Genomic DNA, 22640 nt, shown 5'->3' on the forward strand with positions numbered 1-22640 from the left:
GACCTGTGGTTATCTACCCTTGTCAAGAGTTGACTCACCTCCATATGTCCTTTACATATGGAAGTTTTACGTAGTGTGCTTTCATGGAGCTCTTGAAAAAGAAACACAACAACAACAAACAAAAAAAACCACACAAAAGTTCTGTAAATTCACAAGTGGTAACATTTGACTCTTCACATTGCATCCAATAGTTAATTAATCCAGTGCTCTAGCCCACGTGTATTGGGTCCAAAATCAGAAATAGACATTTAAGACTCTGTTTTGATGTCTATCATCAGATGACCCAGTAAAGAAATAGAAATAGCACTTACATATCCGTTATTTGACTTCTCACCATTGCAGTTTCTGTGTGGCATGAAAGAGGTGTGTGCATTTCCTGGGAATCACAGTGCTGAAGCTTCTGTATTTTTTTAATAACTGTGAAACACAGGCACTTAGGAAAAGTGATGGCAGCAATTCAGAAATCTTTCAAATCATCAGCCTTTGTATTGAAACACTGATGTTTGTCTAAACAAATTTTTGTGTGTGTGTTCTGACCTCAGAAAAGAAGTTTTTGTAGCGGGTTGCTGATTTGGTTTTGACCATTATGCAAATTCTGTGAAACAGGTGTTATTCACTGCTCGGTTTTGGAGTGGGATTTGGAGAGGATTTTAATGGGGCAGATCCTTTAATGTATTACTAACTGAACAAGGATGACAAAAGTGCAGCTACAACGTCATGAATTCTTCTGATGACTTTATGGTGTCTTTCAAGTGAAAGTCTTGGGGAGAGAGCTTATCCCATCCTGAGCAGTGCATCTTTTGAAGAGGTCTGTGATCCATGAGAGGATTCTGCAGGGTGATGGTGATTGTTGCTTTTATGAGCTGCAAACTTAACCTCCTACTCATAGTGTTTCTGCGCACAGGCAGAGAAGAGATGAGCAGTGTAGGAAGGTTTTTGAATTGATCCTGCTTTGTTTGTCTGCTATTAATACCCGGAGTTGCCAAGTTCAGCCTTTAGAGTTCCCCTAGTAGTTCCTGGCTTCCCACTCATCACAGGCATTGTTACAAGTCCTTAATTTCTTCACCTAAGAAGAATTTATTGGCATTTTTTTTTTTTTTTTTTTTTTTTTTTTTTTTTTTTTTTTTTGCTACTGCTGTGTAATTGGCAGTGGAAAATACCTGCTGTACCTATAAATCTTGCTAAATTTAAAATGAGTTGATTTTCGCAGTTACAAATAAACTCTGGTGTCTGCTTTGTCAATGGAGTGTAGTTTCTTCCTTTCTCTTTTTCCTTTCCTCCTGTTGCAGTATTTGTGAAAGCTAACAGAGTCTGTGTCACAAAATTTCAAGGCAAAAAGGTATAATTTGTTTGGAACATAATGATTCCGCAGACAAAAATTGTCCAACCACCCTGGCTTAGAAGGAGAGCAGCATGTTTTTGGTGGCTGCACTGACTTGGCATGTCAATTTCTATTTTGAAAAGCCTTGCTCTAGGTAGAACTGGATAACCAGTATAGGTAATGAGAATGTGAATGCATTGAACTCAAAGATTACATCTCAGGCTATGAACAGACCACCTCATGAGATACTATTAGCCTGCAGAAAGTGCATTATTGATGTTCAGAAGCAAGCATGGTACAAGATGGCTGTGTTCAAATGCTGAGTGGAAGGCTGTAAGTGCAGTGCAGCCAATGCATACATCATTAGAGATAGTATAACAGAGAAGCCACAACAGAAGTTGAAGACTGAGTAGCTTCTATTTTCTGGTTCATTTTGAAAGAGTCTTTTTCAGGTTTGCTCTAGAAGCCCAGCTCTGGTTTACCTTACTCGTATGATCCTACTGGAGTAAATAGGCCTAGTTGGGTGTGCTGAGAGCAAGGAAGCTGCAAATGATCTTTTCTGTATTCTAGGTCTGTCCACCTGGTCCCAGCATTCCAGATCTCACCGTCGGAGGTCTTCATGTTCCAGACAAGAAGATAGAAAACCTTCTGAGGTATTTCTGGAATATGATTGCCATTTTGTTGCACCTACCAAATAAAAAGTGCATGTGTGTTCTGGGCATGTATCCGTGTCTTCTGAATTGTGCTTTATTTTCTTGCTGCTCCATTTCAACTGGCACTTAGTGCCCCCTCCTTTGCCTTTTTATTTCTGGTCAGGAGATGACAGAGCTCAGCTGCCAGCACCAGTGCCTGTCAGAGAATTTTGACATAGTCTGACATCCGTTCAACATAGCTGTAGAGTCCTCTAGTGTTTTGGGCATCAGAATTGCCAGTGAAACTTTATCTTAGGTGCGCTTATTTTGTAGATTGTACTGGGTCTTGATATGTGGTCATTGTTAATGTGCTTGTCAAATCTGCTTCCTGATAGTTTTGTCTTCCGTTGTGCTTTTAGGAAGTCGGATCAAGGGAGATAAAAATGGTTTTGAGTTTCCTTGGATAGATCAACTGTTAGTAACACGTAAATGGGATCCAATTCATTCTGTATCTCCCTATCTTCAGGCTAATACTGCATCGCAAACTCTGCAGAGGCTGCGAAGAAAGCATTAGATTTAGGAGACAGGATTTCTCGATTCAACTTGCCTGATAACAAGTATTTTTGATTGATTAGCAAGTGTTTGGTGTAAAGAAACATGCTCTGTTAATCTCCCTGCAATACTCTAGCAAAATCCAGGAGAAGAGATTTCAAAGGAAGAATCTCCTTCATTCCTCGTTGTGCTACTTGGCTTTTGATCTTCATTTTATTTGGGCTTTGATTTGATTTTCCTTTCATTTTTATTTTTTTATTGCTGACTGTTAACAGCTTCTTTATTTTTGTGAATGTGCAGAGCTCTGGAAATTCACCAGAGCTGTCCATTTGCTTTCCTTAATTATCTTTTGTACATAAACTTAGACTCATTTTTGAGAACTAATCCATGAAACACTATGAAGAAATAATTTCAGATAACCAGAGATTGTGCTGTTGTTTTTGTGTGCCTGTAATCCTGTTTCTCCTCTCCCTTTCCTTGTGTTTCTTGTCATTATCTTTCCAGTTTTGTGCTGTTTTCTCTTAGTCTGGATGGACTTCCATATACTTCTTTCATATACTTTTTCATAGATTAGCTCAGTTTCACAGCCGTCTCACCTTCTCTTCCCCTGCTTTGCCATAGCACGCTATTTTAATGGTAAGTGTGCTGGCAGAAAGGTGATGCTTGCTAAACTCCCTGGGTGAAATCGTGGTCTCACTGAAGTTGACAGCAAAACTCCCATTGACTTCAGTATGGTCAGAATTTCACCCTTTAGCTTTGAAGTGTTCTGTGCTGCTGAGAGCCAAGCGCTCCAGTGAGCTCTGCTTTGCTCCAGGCAGTCTGATTTCATCAGAAATTAGAGCAGAAAGAATGGTGTTACAGAGCCGCTGGCTTGGGAAGGAGATTCTTGGCTGTCAAGTACCGTGTTAGCATCTCTCTTGAGAGAGCTTTATGAGAAGTTTATCTGAGAGCTCGGGTTGCTTTGCCTCTTGGATTGAGCAAGATTTGCACCCCATTTTATATTTCTTACTCTTCCTTTCATTTGATGGCATTTATTCAAATAACTTTGAAGTGCAGGATCCCCTGACCAGCTCGTTATGTGAGACTGTTAGCTTTGCGGATTATTTTTCGTTTCTTGTTTACAGCCTCATAGGACTTGTGTTTTAAACACTCAGTTTACATCGTTACCTGCACTTACCTCTTACTTCATACAGTAATATTAGTCTTCACTTTAAGGATGGCAGGCTTTTTGACCATGCCAAGAGAAATGCTGAGAAAAATGTAATTTTCCTACTATTTTAATGATAAAGGCAGAGCAGAAATGTACTGAGAGAGAAGTGGGGAGCACGTGAGTATTGGGAAGGAGAAGAGTGTTGAGATAGGCTGCATTGTGAGACAAATCATACTTGTGAATAGTCTTGAAAGTCTGACTAGCCATCGGGTTTGTTGTTCCCCTAAAATACTTCTCCTACTAGGTAATCTGTAGAGATTTCAGGGGTTTGACCAGTGTATGACAGGAGTTGCTGTCCTTGGGAAGCCTGTCTAATTAGCATGGTGTGTAGCTGTGGCACTTTTGCAGCTGTATGCATTCCGGCAGCTGGCTGGAATTAGTGTAAAACCACTATTGGTTTCGGACTGGTTGGAGGCCCAGGAGGTTGTCACTTTGCTCTGTTAGCAGTCCCATAAGAGAGTCCAGGAGTACTTTCCTTTTAAGACTGTGCAGTGTGGGGCTGGATAGATGCCTACTGTCTTCTTGTCCCCACGGTGCTCATTTTTTGTCACTTGGTTGCTTTTAATTCCTTTCCTTTGAATGCAACATTTAATAGTAAAAAGCTTGCAGTGCTGTGGAGGTAAGGAGTGCTGAGTGCTGTTGCTGTCATTGACTGCAGCCTTGTCTTGCAGGGAGAGCAGGGTGGGGAGAGCTGGAAGATGGACAGACAAGTACAGACTTGCAGTTCTGATTCCTGTGATAACATCCTTTGCTTTCTGAAGTGCTGACAAGCAGTGGTGAACTAGCTGGGGCTGAAGCTGCCACAGCAGTGGTGTACCATGCCTGCTGAGGAGCAGATCTCTTTGATTTCACTCTGTGGCTCGTGGAAGATGTTATCACTGCTTGCAAATGACCCAAAGTTGGCTAAGATACTGCTAGGTTTAGAGGTGGATGCTTTCACAAAGGCAAATGACAGCTTTGGTGCAGAGGTGTCTGTAGCTGACAGAATAACAAGCATGTCTGGTGAACATCAAGCTACCACCAGAATTCAAATCTGGGATTATTTTGTTGATCTTTTGGGTTGTTACTTTAAATGCTGACAAGCGTATGGGGCAAGAGTCATTTAAATAAGGCAAGAGTCATCTTGGTAGAATTTCCTCTTGTATCTGGTCATGGTGGAGTCATGCCTTGATTTCTATCACAGGGAATTTCTAGAATGCCTTTGGATTAGTCAGAGCTCCAATAGTTGTGTTTTGTTTGTTTGTTTTTGGTGGTTTTTTTTTTTTTTTTTTTAGAGGTAGTTTGAGCAAAATTGAGTCTTCCTTATGCTGGTGATCTGAGACTAAAAGCTCCTGTGGTATTTTATTGCAGCCAAGAGGGAGGTCAAGTTGGGTAGCATCATTCAGCATCAGTGTCGGGGGGGAACACAGGACTCACAGAGAAAGTAACTGAAGTCATTTGCACCTTTTGCTACCCCTTTCTCTGCAATAAAGCTCAACTTCTGTCCTGCAGTGGGAGGGGTTAGTTGACTTTTGATATAGTGACCTTATTATGCGCTGTGCTCCATGGTTACCCTGGAGCTGTGAATCATAGAGTGTAAATATCAAATGTCAGTGTCTCTGTTTTTCTCTCTTGGTCACTCTCTTTGCAGGTGTTCAGAACGGACCTGATCACTGCCATGAAGTTACATGACTCCTTCCAGCTGAACCCTGATGAATACTATGTGCTGGCAGACCCCTGGAGGCAGGAGTGGGAAAAGGGAGTGCAGGTGCCAGTTAGCCCAGGGACCATCCCAGAACCAGTAGCCAGGTATAGTTTGGAGGAATGGAAACAAATACCTATTTATGCTAGCAGCTTGTGTCTATGTTGCCTTGGCTTCTTGAGCTTTGTTTCACTTATCTAGCAAGGAAGAACAACATGTCTCAGCTTTTTGAATGGTTACAGCAGTCAAGAATTGGGTCTCTTCTGCCAATGTGTTGAAATACTAATGTCAGAGAATTATTTTTGGCCTGATGTTAGGATGAAGGGTGATGACAGAGCCTTAAGAATACTTTCCGGTTTTAAACCCAGGCTTGATCTCATTCAGCATTGCTGGGAATTCCTCGTATGATGTGTCCTGTGCTTACTCCCAAGCCGTAGGTTTCTTTTCAAGGTAAAATTAGGCAAGCCAAATTTAAGGGCTAGAGAAAATACAGCATTTTTCTTGCTGTTTTATATATTTTTTGGGTCATTTTATTTACTGACTTAGAACATTGTTCATTTTAGTTGTTGTAAGAACCATCCAGATGTGCATGTAACAATATGTTAATGTGAGATATTCCTGCTCTTGTCCGAGAAACCCTTATTTACTTTCCCTTGTTTGTTATGCTTAGAAGTTTACTTTTTCAGGTGAAACAATACACTTGTAAGGGCAGGAGCATTTTGCAGCCATGTGTCTGTTTTATGCTTAGTTAGGACAGGAGTTAGAAGTGAGGAAAGGATTATTGCCATTTACACAAGCTAGATCTCTGAGTAAGTCTAGTCTGGTGCATGAGGCGTTACTAAGTGACACACCAGTGCCAACAGGGCTAGAACAGTCTATGACACGCAGCAAAAAAATGTTTTGGATACAACTTCTATTAAGGCTTTATCTGGCAGCTTTAGCATTGGAGTAGTGGAACTACAGGAACATTTGTTAGTACTTCCTGCGTTCTCTGTACAAACCTGTATGTAGACCGCTGCACAGCTCCACCAGGTCTGTACAGTAAAGAAAACTTGTCTGCATAACAGATGAACCCTTTCCTTCTTATACCTTCTGAAGGATCAGGCCTGGGGCTCTGAGGAGAGTTCAGCACTGAGAGGAGAGCTCAGAACTTCCCCATCTGCTGTGTACTTCCGGGCATAGCAGCATTTAGTTCCCCCCCCACACTTGCCCCTTGCTCCACACTGATCTCACCAACCACCTGCCTAAATGTCCACACTTTGTACAAGCGTGCTCACGTCCTCACTGTGTTTTCTTAGAAGCATTTTCCAAGCCTGCAGGGAGGCCAGGAGACCAGTGGGCTTTATTAAAAGGAGACCTTCCCAGGTGTTCACCAACATATATCTATCTTAAATTTGAGGAGGTAGTTTGGTGGTTCTGTCAGGTCTGGGTGCTCACTGAAGAGGGAGCCAGTCTCTGAAGGGCCAACAGAGAGTGGGTTCTGGAAAGGGGAAAGGAAAACAGGGTTCCCAGAAGTTTGATGCCAGCGTGGAAGGCACCGCTTTTTTTTTTTTTTTTTTTGTTGCTGAGCTGTCTTGAATGCTTGTGTTGGTGAATACCTGCTGTACAGTGGCCTTCTGATGCCTGAGAACTATCCTGTTTGTCCTCTCATGTCATATTTGGGAAGCCCTGCCATAGCAATGCTGGAGTCTGGAACTGTTCGGTGCATAACTGTGGGAGGGAGGATTGAGATTACTATACTTTGGATCAGCAGTAGTCAAACAGTACCTGGTGTAGAACAGAAGGAAATATAGCACAGAGAGTTTGGTCAGGGTGGTAAGAGAAGCGAGAACATGTGGGGCTTCAGTGCATGCATGTGCTGAGACACAAGATTCATTTCAGTGTCCTTTAGGTGTATCACAACTTTTCTAGTTCTTCCTTCCACAAAAATAGATGAAGCTGGTCTGTTTTAAGGCCAAATTACCTTTGCTTGTTTCTTTTGTGCCACTACAGTGTCATCTAGTTGATATGTGCAGCATGCTGCCCAGAGGTTGTAATTTTGGTGTAGAGAGGTACTCAGGAAGGAATTTATGGTACAGAAGATTCAATGAGCAGTACCTAGTTTAAAATAAGTTCTCCATCAGATGTAGTAGCTTGTAATATTTTAATACTGCAGAGTATAACCAGGGATAGTCCTGGCAATGCTGTTAGCCTGGCAAAATCATTCAGGTTCTTATTCTGCCACAAATCCCTTCTGCACCATATAAGCTCAGAATTCAGCACGGGGCTCGTGTCTATGATTTCTCAGATTTATTATCTGAATTAAACTAGGTGGGGGGAAGAATTAGGGCTGTGCAGGAGAATGAAATAGGTAGAGAGTTCATAGAGATCTGTATGTGCAGATACACTCATCGCAGAGCAGGAGATCTTTCTACTTTAAGGGCCACAGCTGGGAGCAAAATAGAGGAGCAAAAGGACATCCTCCTTGCTGTGAAGCTTAGGCTGTTGTCAGCAGAAAGCTCTGACTGCACCTTGTTGCCGTCTCATGTAGGACTGGAGTACAAAGGAGGTCCTCAATACCAGTGCTGCATGAGGAATTTATTTTGGTATGTGCATGTATCTTAGAGAATGTGCAGCATCCTCTGCTGGGAGGACCACGTTGTGGCTGAACTGACAGAGTTGCCTGGAAGTTAGGAGGCAAATCTACAGCTTGCTGGGAGAACAGCTACTGTCCTTTGCAAATGGCATTTTTGCCCACAGCTCCTGACTTTGTGAAATTGCAGTACTTCAGGAATCTGATGTAAAATAAGTTATGTGCTGTAGGTATTTTCCTGTCTCCAGAACCAATACGTGCTGTTAAGCAAAATTTCAGTTGGCTTGCAGCTCAGATACACTCACATGTTTTATTTGTTGGTCAACTGGAGCCTCCAGACCCTCAGGGGAGATAGGATTCAGTGGCTACTGATTAATACTTGCAGAAAAGGGTTTCGTGCAGCATGGGATTAGTGACTGTGAAAGAGGAAATGCAGAGCCAGGATGCCAGAGCTTGGATCTACTTGGGTAAGTGAAGGGAAGGCTGTTGCGAATTGCTGATTCTCTGAGGAAAGTTCTTCAGAATTTCAAAAAGAAGGTGATGCTGTTGCTACACACACATCCCAAACACCCAGAAGCAATATACCATGGAAATTAATGTCTTTATTTGTAGTTGGTTGGTAGTTAGGAAATGGATTTTGAAGTCCTGAAACAGTTTAACACACGTATATGGCAACCACTACTACATAAATACAGCATCTACTCTAGCTTTAAAGGAGCATGAATTTCAGGTAAGAGTAGCTGAGTTCTGTCTTCCAGAGTTTTCACTGTATTTATAGTTCTGGAAACAAAATGGATTTCTAATCAACTCCAGTTAATTTCTAATAATATTGCAAATCCTTTACAAAATTGTTACGTTCTGTTTTCTGTTCCTTTCTCAGTGGTGCAAGATAGGCTTAGAAGATTGCTGTTGATTGTTAGCCACTTAGAATGAGGCATTGGGAATTCTTTAGAAATGGGTTGTTCAGCACCCCACCTACCTAGTGTGTGCTTGTCTCTTTGTTTTAGGATTGTGTCTGAGACAAAAGCTGTCACATTTACACGTCCCCGCAAGTATATTTCTTCATCAGGCACGAAGCCTCCAGAGCTGGGTTATGTTGACATTCGCACGTTAGCTGACAGTGTGTGCCGCTACGACCTCAGTGATGTGGATGTGGCATGGCTGCAACTCGCCAATGAAGAATTCAAGGAAATGGGTGAGCAGTGAGCGTTTGTGCGGGTTGTATTTTTTGTTTTCATTTTTGTTTTGTCTCAAAGCTGGCAAGCTTGAGAAGAATTTTAAGAGGGGTTGGTGGTGGAAAGAGGTGATAAGAAGTCTGAGAAGCGGCTAATCACCACCTTGGGGTAGCTGCAGTCCTGATGTAATTAAGCCCTAATATATGTGTCTTCATAACCACTGAGTTGTATCTGCTTAGATCAGAATCTGGCCACATGGTCTTCTATGGTACTTACTGTTTCACAAGGGAATTTTCATGTAATTTATATTTTGCCATCAAGGCTAGCAATCCATGCAGCATTAATCATGTATTTTTCTCTGCAATATCCCTGGTCTCATTTTCAGCTAGTGATGTTCAGTGCAAAGAAAGTAGACAAGGAGTCTTAGGAGGTACAGCATACTTAGTTCAGTTGATCACACAGGAGATTAAGCAATAAAGAGTTCTTGCAGTGGTTTATTTGAGGTTCTTCCCAAACCTTGCTTTGTGTGCTCCAGTTTTGAATCATGAAGAGAAACTGTCACAGGGGGATCAAACGTTGCCTTTCTAGGGGATAGGTTGTGTGGAGGAAGGCGCAGGGAAGGAGCAAGGTTACTTATTTGAAAGATGAGTGCTTCTTGAGTGGATTTCACTACAATTGGAGAGTCCCCAAATCAGCGCAGGACTTTTACTATATTGTTGGCAAGGGAAAAGATCCTGTGACAGGTGGAAGAGGTTTGGATGTGCTGTTAAACACTGCTGAGTTGTCTTTGCGTTGTGGCAGTTCCCTGCTTTGCCTAGTCTCAGGAGTTAACATGGCTTGAGCCCAGGTGTGGCATAGCTCAAGACCTGGTAAGCCACAAAAATGGCCATTTATAACTTTTTGAAAGTCTTTCCTTTTTAAACCCACATGTGGAAGAAACAGATGAGCCAGACTGGACCTAATCTCTTAAGCCTTTTTTTTTTCAAGTCTCTGTTGAGGTTTGGCACTGAACTTGGAAAATTAAAAAAATTAATAATGAAGAAGTTGGTCTAAGAGCTTAGGTTACTTTTCCAGGTACCATCAGGAAGGCAGCAGCAGCAAGTGTCTAACTTCTTATAAAGAGAATTTGAAAGTATGTTGTGTGATTTGTAATTGATACCCATCTATGCAATACAGATAATGTACCTTATTCTTGCCAAAACCAGAGGAGATCTACCAAGGTGTTAAACTGAGTGTGATAGCAGTTGTGATAAAGTGCAGAAGAGGGGCTCTCTGTCATGCAGACCCTGTACCTGTACATGAAGCTCATAGTACACCACAGATAGTTTCCCTACACGTAGGACCAAGATGGAAGCTGTCAGAAACACCCTGCTTGCAGTGTGGGCGTGGGGTGCTGCAGCAGATAGCTCTTCACATGTGGGCACATCATGCTTGGGCATTAAAAAGTGAACTACTTCCTGATGTGCAATTGTAGCCCTTGCTTGATGGTGTCCCTGCAGCTATGAGCTCCCGGTGTTTTCTTTGAAATCTGCAGTGTTTCAGGTATTGAAAACATATAATATTTCTTTAAAAAGCTGTATGTAAACCTTGGAAATGAAGTCACAGCACCTTCATTCCTTTCTTATAAGTCTTACCAATTACAGTCTGATGTCTCTCTGAGTTTTATATTTTTGTAAAGCAATAGTAATTGTGAGGTTAGAATTTACTTGCAAACTTGTCTAACTCCCGTGATAGCCTGCTTTGCCTTTGTAACATCTCTGGGCTGCAGGGCAACGCTCACTTGTTCATCAGTGGGATTTGGGGTGTTCCCATTTGCTGCCTTCCAGCTTCTCAGTCAGTGTAGTAGGAAATGCACTGAACTCTGCCGCAGGTGTTTACCTGTCCATAAGGGAGGTGGATGTACTTCGGTAGAGTATTCCTTTTCCAACCTGAGATCTAGGGAGGTATTTTTCTTCTCCAGCATGTGGCTCAGATATTCACAAGGAGAGCTGAAAGGAGGATTTTCATGTAAAAGCACACATTGTGAGGTTTTTATCTTCTGTATGTCTCAGTGAGTGTTAGGCATTAGGAGCTGGAGAAAGCAGGATGTCATGCTAAGCCTAGGCATCATGGTAGTGATTGAATAACTTGGAAATTCTTGTTTTAAATTGACTTTGCAAGGTGAAAATGAGTACTTTTAATAATGCAGCTTTCTCAGTTTCACATGTGTTTGTGTGTCATGTTTTTGTGGTAAAGCTTGGTGTATTACCAACTTTGGAAGTATTACATCTGTCTCTCATGGCAAGTGAGAAATGCAAGACAGAGGAGGAGCACTGACTGGGCCAGAACTCTTTTTTTTCTTTCTCTTTTCTTTCTTTTTTTTTTTTTTTTTTTTTTTTTGAAGCCAAACTTTAAGTTTGCTACAAGTATTGTACCAGATTTTGTCATTGTATTTTTTCCTTTATTAAGTCTTGGTTCAAAACACTCTCAAGTCTCTGATTTAACAGAGATTCAACATTTATGTCACAAAAAGGCAGCAAAAGCCATAGATAGATACAACCGTAGAGGCTTTTTTCAAGAAGTAAAAAAAACAGAACAAGTCTAGGAAGCCAGAATTTGAGTGATATTTAAAAAATGATTTGAATACGACGCCTCTGTTAATTTAATATCGTTACATGAATTCCTGACTATTTTTTTTTTTTTTTTTTTTTCTGTTGGGAAACTGTTTATGCTGGAATGGGCATGATTGTCTAGAGATGAAATGAAATGTGTGTGTTTGGGGTGGGGGGAGGCTGGACTATATCTGCTCAGCTGTTGCTCCAAAGCTGGAGTTGTGCATGGTCATGCATTGTGGTTTGTTTTTAAATAACAAATTCTGCTTCCCAGGGATGCCTGAGCTGGATGAGTACACAATGGAAAGGGTCATAGAAGAGTTTGAACAACGATGCTATGATAACATGAATCATGCTATTGAAACAGAAGAAGGACTCGGGATTGAATATGATGAAGATGTTGTCTGTGATGTCTGTCAGTCTCCAGATGGAGAAGATGGCAACGAAATGGTGTTTTGTGACAAATGCAATATTTGTGTGCACCAGGTATGGCAGCTAGGGAACTGAAAGGAAGTGTAGGGGTGGTAACAGAAACAGGTAGCCCAACTGCTAAAGATGATAGATTGGATTTTTCCAGTGACAGATGCTGATCTTCTAAGCTGGTGCAGACTCTCTGTTGAGCAATGGGATGAAATCAGAAATGACAGAATTGAGAAATTGTGGCAGGTTAGAAGCCTTTTTAGCATGGAACAGCAGATACAATTCTGGCATACCTGTTTTCTTGGCTGCTTCTTAATATGGAAGATGCCTTTTTTTCAGCTTGTCCTTCCTTCAGACTCAAAGGGATTTACTTTGTCACTCAGCATTTGGAAGCTGTGTTGTTCATAGGCAAGAGTGGCATTTACTTGCACATGTTTCTTAGATGTATTTGTACAAACAGTAAAGAAATACTTCTAAGAAAACAGCAAGGTATGAATCTTACCTACAAGCTGTAAGGTATTTTACAAAGTACTCTTGAGAGTAATCTTGATGTTTTTAGACCTGTAACAGTTTCGTTTTAGTCTCTGATCACATAAGATCCAACAATTGAAGGTTAAATTGAGACTACCAATGGAGGTCTCCATAAAGACAGTTTTTGGGGTGTTTGGGGGGAGTGATTTTAGTTGCTTATTTTGCACTTTTCCTTCTGAATAAGAGGGAAGAAAAAGTGCTTTGGAATAACATTGGGTATCACGCAGCAGTGCTCTTGAATTGTTAGTTGTCATCTTGTGAAATAGATACAGCCCATTTCCTGGTACGTGTAGTCTTTGTGACATTGAACTTCATCCTCTCTCACTGCTTGCGGAGCTGTCTGTTGGCATTTGCCTCACTCTTCAGTGGGGTGAACAAATTCCTGGTTGAAGAGTGGGCATTGTTCTTTTGTGTAAGAACTGGTCATTACTTCTGTCAGTGAAAGGTCTGTGAGAGGAGTGAATGGGTCATGTGCTTGGCTAAGTGCATGAAGGTGTCCCGAGATTCTTTACAAACTGATGTTTCTATAATGTTATCAATTCCATGGGAATATCTTAAGAGTTTTGAAAGACAGCGTATAAACAGCTAAGAAGTAGCATAAATGTGTGCTGTATCCTCTGTCTTCTTTCTCTTTCCTTCAACTGAGTACAGGCCTGTTACGGTATCCTGAAGGTGCCAGAAGGCAGCTGGCTGTGCAGGACCTGTGCTCTTGGTGTTCAGCCCAAGTGCTTGCTGTGTCCCAAGAAGGGTGGTGCCATGAAGCCGACCCGCAGCGGCACCAAGTGGGTTCACGTCAGCTGCGCTCTATGGATTCCGGAGGTAGGCACTGACCTGCTAGAGTGCCCATGTTCAGAGAAGCAGATTTTGGGAGAGAAGAATCCGTCTGAAACATTGTCCAGTCTACTGTGTGTTGCTGCAGGGATGAGCATAGATATATATGGTATTTCTTAACAAGGTGGTATCAAAGATTTTCATGTAGATGTAAAATCTAGCAGGATGATCTGAAAAGTAAGTAATTACGTTAACCTTTGTCAATCAGAATTGGCTGTCAGAAGGGATAACTGCTGGCAAGGCTCGTTTAACAAATGCACAAATACCATTTTAGTTTGTAAACCAAAATTGAGGAAAAGTTGAAATATGACAGTGAGAATTCCTATGGGTTCTCGTAATTGAAATACTCATCCTCTGCAATAACTTTAAATTGATGGTGTTCATTGTGAAACTCTTTTCATGCGGTGAGGAACTAATTTTTTAGAAAGCTGTACTTCAGTTCCTTACAAACTGACTAGCTTTGAACTTGCTCATTTTAAGATTTCTTTGAGATTGCTTCCTTTTTCAGTTACAGGTGTAATAATCACTCTGTTTTTTAATATTTTTTTTCTCTTAGGTGAGCATTGGAAGCCCAGAGAAGATGGAGCCCATTACCAAGGTTTCTCATATTCCCAGCAGTAGATGGGCATTGATATGCAGCCTTTGTAATGAAAAAGTTGGTGCTTCCATACAGGTAATTTAATAACATGAGTGACTGTGTTTTGTAGTTTTTTAGGAGATAAGCCTGATGCGTATCCACAGTCAAACTTTGATTTCGTGTTTGCTTCTATGAACTTAATTGCTCTCAAAGTGCTTTTGAAAGTTGGTGTGCTCTTTCCTTCTAGTAAAGTTGTAATAAAAATAACCAAGTTAACCCAGGGACTTCTAATTTCTAGATTGGCTGGTAGGTTTATTAGTACTGAAATTAAAATTTGTTGAGTAGAGAAAAGAAAATATATTTCTGTGATGTATCATGTACAAAAATGAAGTTTGAATCCTGAACGCTTCTGTTTTGAAACCCGTGTGAATGTCTATTGGTGATTTATAAGGCAAGTTGGATACTTCAGTGAGAGTTTTACGTTGCCTGTAACAAGTAAAATCTGGGCATGCTCAGCACCTTCAGAATTTAAGTCAGTGGAAGTAAAAACCTTTATTTTGATGATTGATCTAGTTGTGTTGTAGGTACTAAACATTGGAGTGATTGGGTTTTCAGGATAGTTGGGATTAGAGTGATTTCAATCTTGGCTTTTATTGCAAAGGAGACAGTGAAACTATGGGCCTTTCTTTTTTTTCTGTACTTCATTGTTGGTCCAGCTTTTATTTTACTGAAGACAGTATCTGATCACATAATACCAGGCCTTTGAACACTAAGAAAGAAAGATTGCTCTACTGATCTGCCCCAAGATTCAATTAAGCCACGTGCTGAGGAAATGGGCTCCATTTCCTCCATAGGTTGTGGGTAGATTCTGGAGCTCTTGGTGTTTCCAGGGGGAGAAAAAAAAAAAAACAACAACAAAACACGGCCTCCTGGCTGTAAATTTCCCAGCTCACATTGCTGTAGATGCAGTGCCACATTATCATTCTGGCTTCTAGTACTCAACTGAGCTCAGCTTTGATGACATAAAAATGTTTAAATTCTTGAGTGTTTCCTTTTCTTCTGTGTTGAGTCATTTGGTGACACTGTCTGAAGAAGTTGTAAAACAGCAACACAGCAGTAGTTTCAATGAAACCTGTCAGTCTGTTTCCATTCGAGGAATGTATAAAATAGTGGGTTTTAAGTAGAGAAAATAAATCTGTCCACAGTATATAAATTTGTAAACAGACTGCCTCCTTGCAGATCTGTCCCTTTTCTCTTGGCAGTTGTTACATAACCAAGAGAAACTGTTTTGTCCATTCTCCGGACCTGTTTTGAGGAGTAACGGTAGTAGTTTAAGTTGAACACTGATCAGCTGTGTGTGTATGAGGGAGAGGGGTGTCCTTGCATAGCTCCTCTGGTAACACCTCTCCCTTCTGCTGACATACACAATGATTGCCCCTTCAGACAGTTCAAAATTTGAAATTATAGAGGAGAAAAGAAAAATTCCAGTTTTTCCTGACATCTCAAAGGAATTGTGTAAAAATCTTGGTATTGTTAAAGCTAGGAATGAGAAATACTTAGATTTGTGTTGTGAAATCTTAAACAGCAGACGAAAATGTTTTACCAAAAAAGAAGTTACTATGCTATACTATGCTATGAAGGAATAGCATTACCTGGCTGAACTGGGGGGGGAGGAGAGATCCTCTGGAGAGCAATGTTAGGACATGTTCATGGTAACTAGAAAAGCAGGCAGCTGACGGTACGCATCAGGCTGGGCAAAAACAAAGCTGTGTATTCTCCTAAGTCCTGCAGATTTTTTTCCAGTGATGCAGAATTGTCCCTTTCCTCCCAGTAAAGCATCAGCCACACTAAGAGTTAAGTACTCTAAATGATAGCAGCTTAGAAACTGGCTGAAGTATTCTTTTGTACAGTTTGATTCTGCTTTTGCTCTGTTTGTTATTAACAGAGGAAAAGCCAAAAGATGTTTTTTTGTTGGTTTTTTTTTTTTTTTTTTGTTGTTGTTGTTGTTGTTGTTGTTTTCCATTTACTTTTTTATATTTATTATTGAATGTTCATTGGAAACTTTTGCAGTAAAGTTTTTTAGTATACTCTTCATATGCCATCTGGCTGCTGAGTCAACCTGAGCAGGTAAACCCAGGAAAAGATATCTGGCTTCTTTACAAAGTGCTGTACAAACATCCAGGCACAATGCATTTTCTTTAAGGTTAGATGGCTTGAGTTAAGCACAGTTAACATCTGTAACATTGATTTCAACCTCAAATTCTTTTCACTTGTGGGAGAGGTGTGTGTGTGTGTGTGTGTGTGTGTGTGTGTGTGTATTTAAATCTTTCAGTTTATGACTGGTAATAGCTATGACAGCATTTTGCAAGAAGAAGTTACTTAAAACTGAAATGAAGTGCTGAATCATCTGAACAAGTGCCCATCACTCCAGGGAACAGATGGTTCGCTGGGAAGGAAGAAAAAAATAAGAAAAAAGAATTCTCATTCTCTTGTGCCCCGTGTGAAATGAAGGCTGTAGCAATTGAAAGAGTGATTGACCGTGGTGTAATATTTGACATTATAAACTTTTGGCAATGGGAAAAAATGTAACCCATTCAGTTGAGGCCTTTTGGGTAGCATGGGTCCAAGTGCTGGGAAGACTTGAATTAAGAGCATCAAACTGGCCTGGAGCTGGCAAGTTGTATTTTCCCTCTCTCACGCTGACACAGTGGAAGGGGGAATGTTTTGCTTTGTGTAACACTGTTCTCAGCAAGTGGCTGCAGTCAAGGTAAGAACACTCCTCTTGTGGGTTTGCTGATTATCGAATGGGGGGATTGAGCCAGGGAGGGATTAACCACTCCTGTCCCACTGGGCCGCTTGGTTGTTGCCTGGCCTGAAAGCACTAAATTGCAAGTCTAATTAAAAGAGAGCCAAAAGTACAGGCTGCTTGGAAGCAGAGGCTGTTAACAGGGTCGATTCTTTCAAAGCAGTCCTGGCTGCTTAAATAGTTTTAGGCAGTGTGGCTTCCTAAGTTTATGTTTGATGAGTTTTAATCTAATTTCTGCAGTGTTCAGTGAAGAACTGCAGAACAGCCTTTCACGTCACTTGTGCATTTGACCGTGGCTTGGAGATGAAGACCATACTGGCAGAGAACGATGAGGTGAAATTTAAGTCATACTGTCCCAAGCACAGCTCCACCAAGAGAACAGATGATGAGACCTTCAATGACCACCTGTGTCAAGAGAATGGGAATGGGATTCAGGACAGCTCTCTTCCTGCCCACATGGACCCTTTCCACAGCATGGATCAAAACCAGGAGGAAGCCCACAGAGTCAGTCTCCGCAAGCAGAAGCTCCAGCAGCTGGAGGATGAGTTCTATACTTTCGTGGAGTCTCTGGAAGTGGCTAAAGCACTGCGGCTGCCTGAGGAGCTGGTGGGATTCCTTTACCAGTACTGGAAGCTGAAAAGAAAAGCCAACTTCAATAAGCCATTGATCACCCCAAAAAAGGATGAGGAGGATAATCTGGCCAAACGAGAGCAGGATGTTCTATTCAGAAGACTACAGCTCTTCACACATCTACGGCAAGATCTGGAGCGGGTAAGCTCTGCGCTGCCTGTGGTTGCGTAACGTGCTCTGGGCTTCATAGCTGAGTTTCTAAACTATGTGCCCAGTTATTGCCATTGTGTGCAGGCACTACATGCTGTGTCCTGAATCAAAGTTGTATTGTCAGCCTGGTAAAAGACAGTTAACACTAAATTTTGGGTTATGCCAAGTACCATTTCCAAACAGAGGCTTAATTCACAGGGCTCTTAGTCTGCAGCATGCAGTATCCTTGTAACTGGATTGTGCACTTAGGCTTTTTTTTTTTTTTTTTTTAAACTGATTAAGGCCAATGGCTGTGGAATGTACCACAACCCCCACAGGGAGCCTTTTCAGTCAGTAAGGGCTTTCTCTGCTCCTTTTTGCCCAAGGAGGAAAGTATATGAAACTTACCTTGACCTGGGGCCAGTCTGTTTTTTGTTTACACAACATTGAGAGATGCGTCTGTTCAGTGTGTTCAAGATTTATCTTCCCTTCGGTCTGTTAAATAAATTAAGTTTATCATTAGGTTCTCTGGATCTTAAATTATTATGTGAGTATGCATTTGGTTTTTAAAGTGTGGTGTCAAAACAGGATATGTTATTCTAGCATTGATTTTACATTTTACTACTCTGTTGTTCTCACTGATAGATACGTCTGTCACTTCCCACCCATGAATGGAAGGAAGAGTGATCAGGTTGGCAAATCCCTCCAGTTAGATTAAGGTCCATACTAAAGTTGATTGTTTTTCCTCGTGTAAGAGATTCTTATAAAACAGTTATCCTATATGTGTTGGCCCTCCTACAGTTCTGTCTACCTAAAAAGCAGTTCTGTAGGAAATTCAAGTAAGCCTTGCACGGCTTAACACCTTTGGGGGAAAGAGAGCAAGAGAGAGATCATCCATTGTGGGTCCAGCACCGGGCCTGGCTATGAAGGTGTTCTGTGTGACAAAGAAAACAAGCAGCAGCAGCAAGAAAGCAGCTGCCCTCAGCAACTCCTATTTATAGTATCAAAGAAAAAAGGGAAGGGACTTTTTCCCCCACACCACGGCCCCATTTTGGAATTGTAGTTGAATCCAGCACCAGGGTTGGTTGGAAGACAAGACCACCTGAGCCACATCTTGACCGAGACAAATGGACGCCAGCCAAACCAAAGGAGGTGGCACTAGACATCTTTCTGTGACTTGATTGTTTCTCAGACATTGTTCTGGACCTTTCCAGGAGTGTTGAGACATCAGTCAAAAGAAGGGAAGAAAAACCTAGCCTCCTCCTTGTGGCTTTACTGCCTCTTGAGTGTGGACTCACCTGGGGCTCATCCTTTATAACATCCAAGTGAAGTTGGTTGCTAAAAAAAATAAATTGTTTTTTGATCCTCTTCAGGAAAATGCCTGTTAGATTTTGCTATGAATGACATCAGTGACAGTGTCATCCATCCAGAAACGTTTTTAAGTGGTGTCATCTAGTTCATCTAATAATTAGTAGTTTTGTGGACATGTCTGTTGTTCTGTGGCTGGATCACATAAGGCAAAGAACAAAGGACCATGGACTGTATCAGGCAGGGTCTTGGCAGAGGAATCCCTTCTAATTCAAAGCTGCAGCATAATAACAGTGATGTAATATTTGTAATAATGGCTGTGGAAGATCTGGAAGTGTAATACAGCAGAACTTCAGCAGAAAAACTCACGCGTTAAAATAGACCTGCTCCTTAATCATAGAATAGCTTGGGTTGAAAGGGACTTCAAAGATAATCCAGATGTTCCAGCAGAACGTCCTTGCTGTGGGCGGAGTTGCCATCCACTAGCTGAGGCTGCCTGGTCTCGGTGTCCAACTGGGGTAATCAAGGAGAACGCTACCTGTACTTCTGATACCTTCAACATCCTTCCAAAGGACATAAAGTCTCTTAATATCTTGTAATTTCCCAGTTGCAGCCTCCTGTGACCTAGCTTGAGAGAACAGGAGCAGTTAGTAGTCCTCTGGCTCTAAGAGCCCTGGTCTGATCCTTGTAGTCAGCGGTTGGACTAACACGGTTGTCCCTTTCAAGGTTTGAACTGTTACTTGCACCCCATCCTCTTTACATCCCTTTATATCTATTGCTTAGGAGCGCCTCGAGAGCAAGGGAGTGGCTCCTCCTGTTCCAAGAAGAGACATGCATCCAATTTCCCTCATGCTGCATGGCTTTTTGCTGTCTGGCTGCTGAGGGCTGGAAGTCTGCTTAGCTTCTTCCCCTTGCAGGGACTTAACGCAGGGCTATTGGTCTGCTTGTGTGACTGCACAGTACCATGTATCGATCTCTCTCTCTGATTGCTGAATATTTCTCAGCGTGGTGATTTTCTCTGGCAACCTGGCCCCCTGTTCATAGAGTTTGTCTAGCTGTGCACACCCAGGACACCCCCTTCTGCCCTCTGGCCCTTGGGGAACCCCCAGATTCTGGAATCTCCACAACCAAAAGTCTGGGCAGCTTTGCTCTGTCGCTCCTTGGAAGGTCCATCTGCATGCACGTGTCATTCCAAGGCTGTTGTTGCCCTCCAGTCTGGGTTTCGCTTAAGCTCAGCTACTGCATCAGGTGGTCACCATGTTTGTTTCAATACAGTATGGCTCTCTGCTATTTCCTGACAGGAAGGAACTTTCTCCTTCATTGCGTGCGCTGTCTCCCTCCCTGTGCCAGTCTTCTAAAAAACCAAGAGACAATCAAAACAGTCACCTTGTTACTATTTCCAGTCCCTGCTGCCTCCCTTGTGCTGTGCTGAATAGAAAGGTCTGCCTTCACTTTGATCACTCCGTGGGCAGTGGTAGGGTTATCAGAAAGAGTGATTCTGCTGAATAGCTCTTCACTTTTTATACTACTAGTAAAGCATAATTTCCTCTTGGCTCAAGCACTAAGAAACAAATAATGCTGAGCTATTTGAGAACACTTAAGCATTTTCAGCATTCCTCTAAATTTGCTCTAAATAAATATAATTCAAGTATTGTCTGAAAAGTAGATCTGTCACCTGATGTGCAAATGTCAGTAGTCACATGCTCAGGAGCGTGTGTAGTCAATTTGCAGTATTCCACAGGCGTAAAACCTGGCTTCACCTGCCCACAAAGGGGTCTTTGGATCTTAGGATTGCTTTTGACACAAATTTCACATCCTTGTGTAACACTCCTAGTGATCAGCATCATAATGATTCCTACAGCGTATCTTTTCACTGCTTCAGGTAAAGCTTTGGTTCCCATATTTGTCATCTTACGAGTTCACTCCGTTAATTCTTTCATCATTTGCAGAGTTACAACATGCTGTCCAACTGTAGTTACCTATCATCCCTGTCCAACTGTAGTTAGCTGTCATCCTTCAGCATTCTTCATGCATTTCAGTAGCTTAGCCAACTTGTTTTTTTCCTTATATTTAGGGTTATCAATATTTTAAGTTCTCACTGTGACTAAGGCTCCTACAGTTGTTGATAGAGCAGTTCTTTTTGTGGCTTCATGTGCTTTTCCATTTCCTCTAACTATATTGGTTTGTCCAGATTGATGTGCTTTGCAGTGTGTCACTGCTATTTCTTTTGGTTTATTAACTGCTTGAAGTAATTTCATAATCTCTGTACTACAACGTGTAGGATTTCCTTGTGAAGATAGCAGTCCTCTTTCTTTCTAAATTGCACTATCAGCTTGTATTATTCCAAAAGCACATTTTGAGTCAGTATAGACATGAGCCTGCTTTCCTCCTGATAGTTCCAGGGCTTGAGTTAAAGCAATTAATTAAGCTTTCTGAGCAGATGTGTTCACTGGTAGCAGTTTTGCCTCTATTACCTCTTGCAGACTAACAGTGGTGTACCCAGCCTTCTGTTCTCCTCTCACAGAAGAGTTGCATCCATCAGTAAACAGCTCCCAGCTGGGATTCTGTTAAGGAGTAACCTTCAGGTCTGAATAGTTGGAGTATACCTGTTTACAAACTATTAAACAATCATGTGCCAGTTAACTTTCACGTGAAGATAATAATGATGCTGGATTTGGGGCACAGCACACTTTGATAGCGATATCCTCTTGTTTGAGGAAGTACTGCTTGGTATTGTGCCATCCTGCTTAGGAATAACCAATTGTGTCCTTTATGCTCCAGCACCATTGCAACAGCATGTGGTACGCTAACAGTATTGTTCAGTCCCGAGGTCAATTTTCTTGCCTCTTATATTAACAGCACAGCACACTGACCCTTGTGTGTAGCCTCCCATTGTTCTCCAGAGCCTTTTCCAGCACAATTATTTTCCTCTGGCAAAAACAAAGTGTTCAACAGCACTTTTATATCTCTTATCTGGAGTGTGATTTTCAACTATCATTTTAAAAGATCAGTATATTTTTTCCGGGTTTTCACAGTAGGACCCAGCAGATTCTTTTCAATTCATCAAATCTGAAGTAGAAAAAGGAGCCTCGACGTGCCATTCTGGTTCTATTGCCTGTCACAGTGGTGCCAGTACTACAGGGTTCTGCTGTGCTTGATTTCTACATGCAGTGGGACTAACTTCTCTGCTCCATTCACTGCTGTTGCCTCTCTTAGTCATCAGTGACACATCTTCTTCATCCCTTTTTTTTTTCTTTTCAATATTTCAAGCAGAACAACATCGAGGTAATTTCTTATTGTCATCCATTACCATTAAGATATTGAAGTTAGATAACAACAGTTGACATTTTTTCCTTGTTTTGTGATCGTTTTTCAAAGAAAAATCTGCATATGGGATGTCACCCTGATTATCCTGCCTTCTACAAACTTAATAATTTCCAAGATTGTATTATGATTCAAATTCGGCATTTCTGGCCGTTCTCCTCATCCTCCAATTGATATTACAGCCACTGTTGAGTACAATATTCTCTTAATTTTTTCTGTTAGAGGATCCCTACCACACTTATTCCTGTGTTTCAGGATGTATCCTCGTAGAGAGCAAGAGAGCACCCCATAGACTGTCCTGTTCCCATACTGTTACTCACAAAGAATGTTTTTACCAACCGTTTCCGTGC

At 41.5% G+C, this 22640-nt stretch overlaps 1 protein-coding gene across 9 annotated transcripts in view; it reads left to right on the forward strand.

Annotated features, from left to right (window-relative positions):
* JADE1 (jade family PHD finger 1) overlaps positions 1–22640 on the forward strand; it is a 52339-nt gene that overhangs the window by 24419 nt on the left and 5280 nt on the right. For all 9 annotated transcript variants that reach the window (XM_048942804.1, XM_048942805.1, XM_048942803.1 and 6 more), the window contains exons 3-9: positions 1892–1974; positions 5346–5503; positions 8976–9163; positions 12009–12220; positions 13337–13504; positions 14073–14189; positions 17140–17670. In XM_048942804.1, the coding sequence (XP_048798761.1) occupies positions 1892–1974; positions 5346–5503; positions 8976–9163; positions 12009–12220; positions 13337–13504; positions 14073–14189; positions 17140–17670 (1457 nt within the window). The remainder of the gene's footprint in view (positions 1–1891; positions 1975–5345; positions 5504–8975; positions 9164–12008; positions 12221–13336; positions 13505–14072; positions 14190–17139; positions 17671–22640) is intronic.

This window comes from Lagopus muta, chromosome 4, assembly GCF_023343835.1.
Source record: "Lagopus muta isolate bLagMut1 chromosome 4, bLagMut1 primary, whole genome shotgun sequence".
Lineage (NCBI taxonomy): Eukaryota > Metazoa > Chordata > Aves > Galliformes > Phasianidae > Lagopus > Lagopus muta.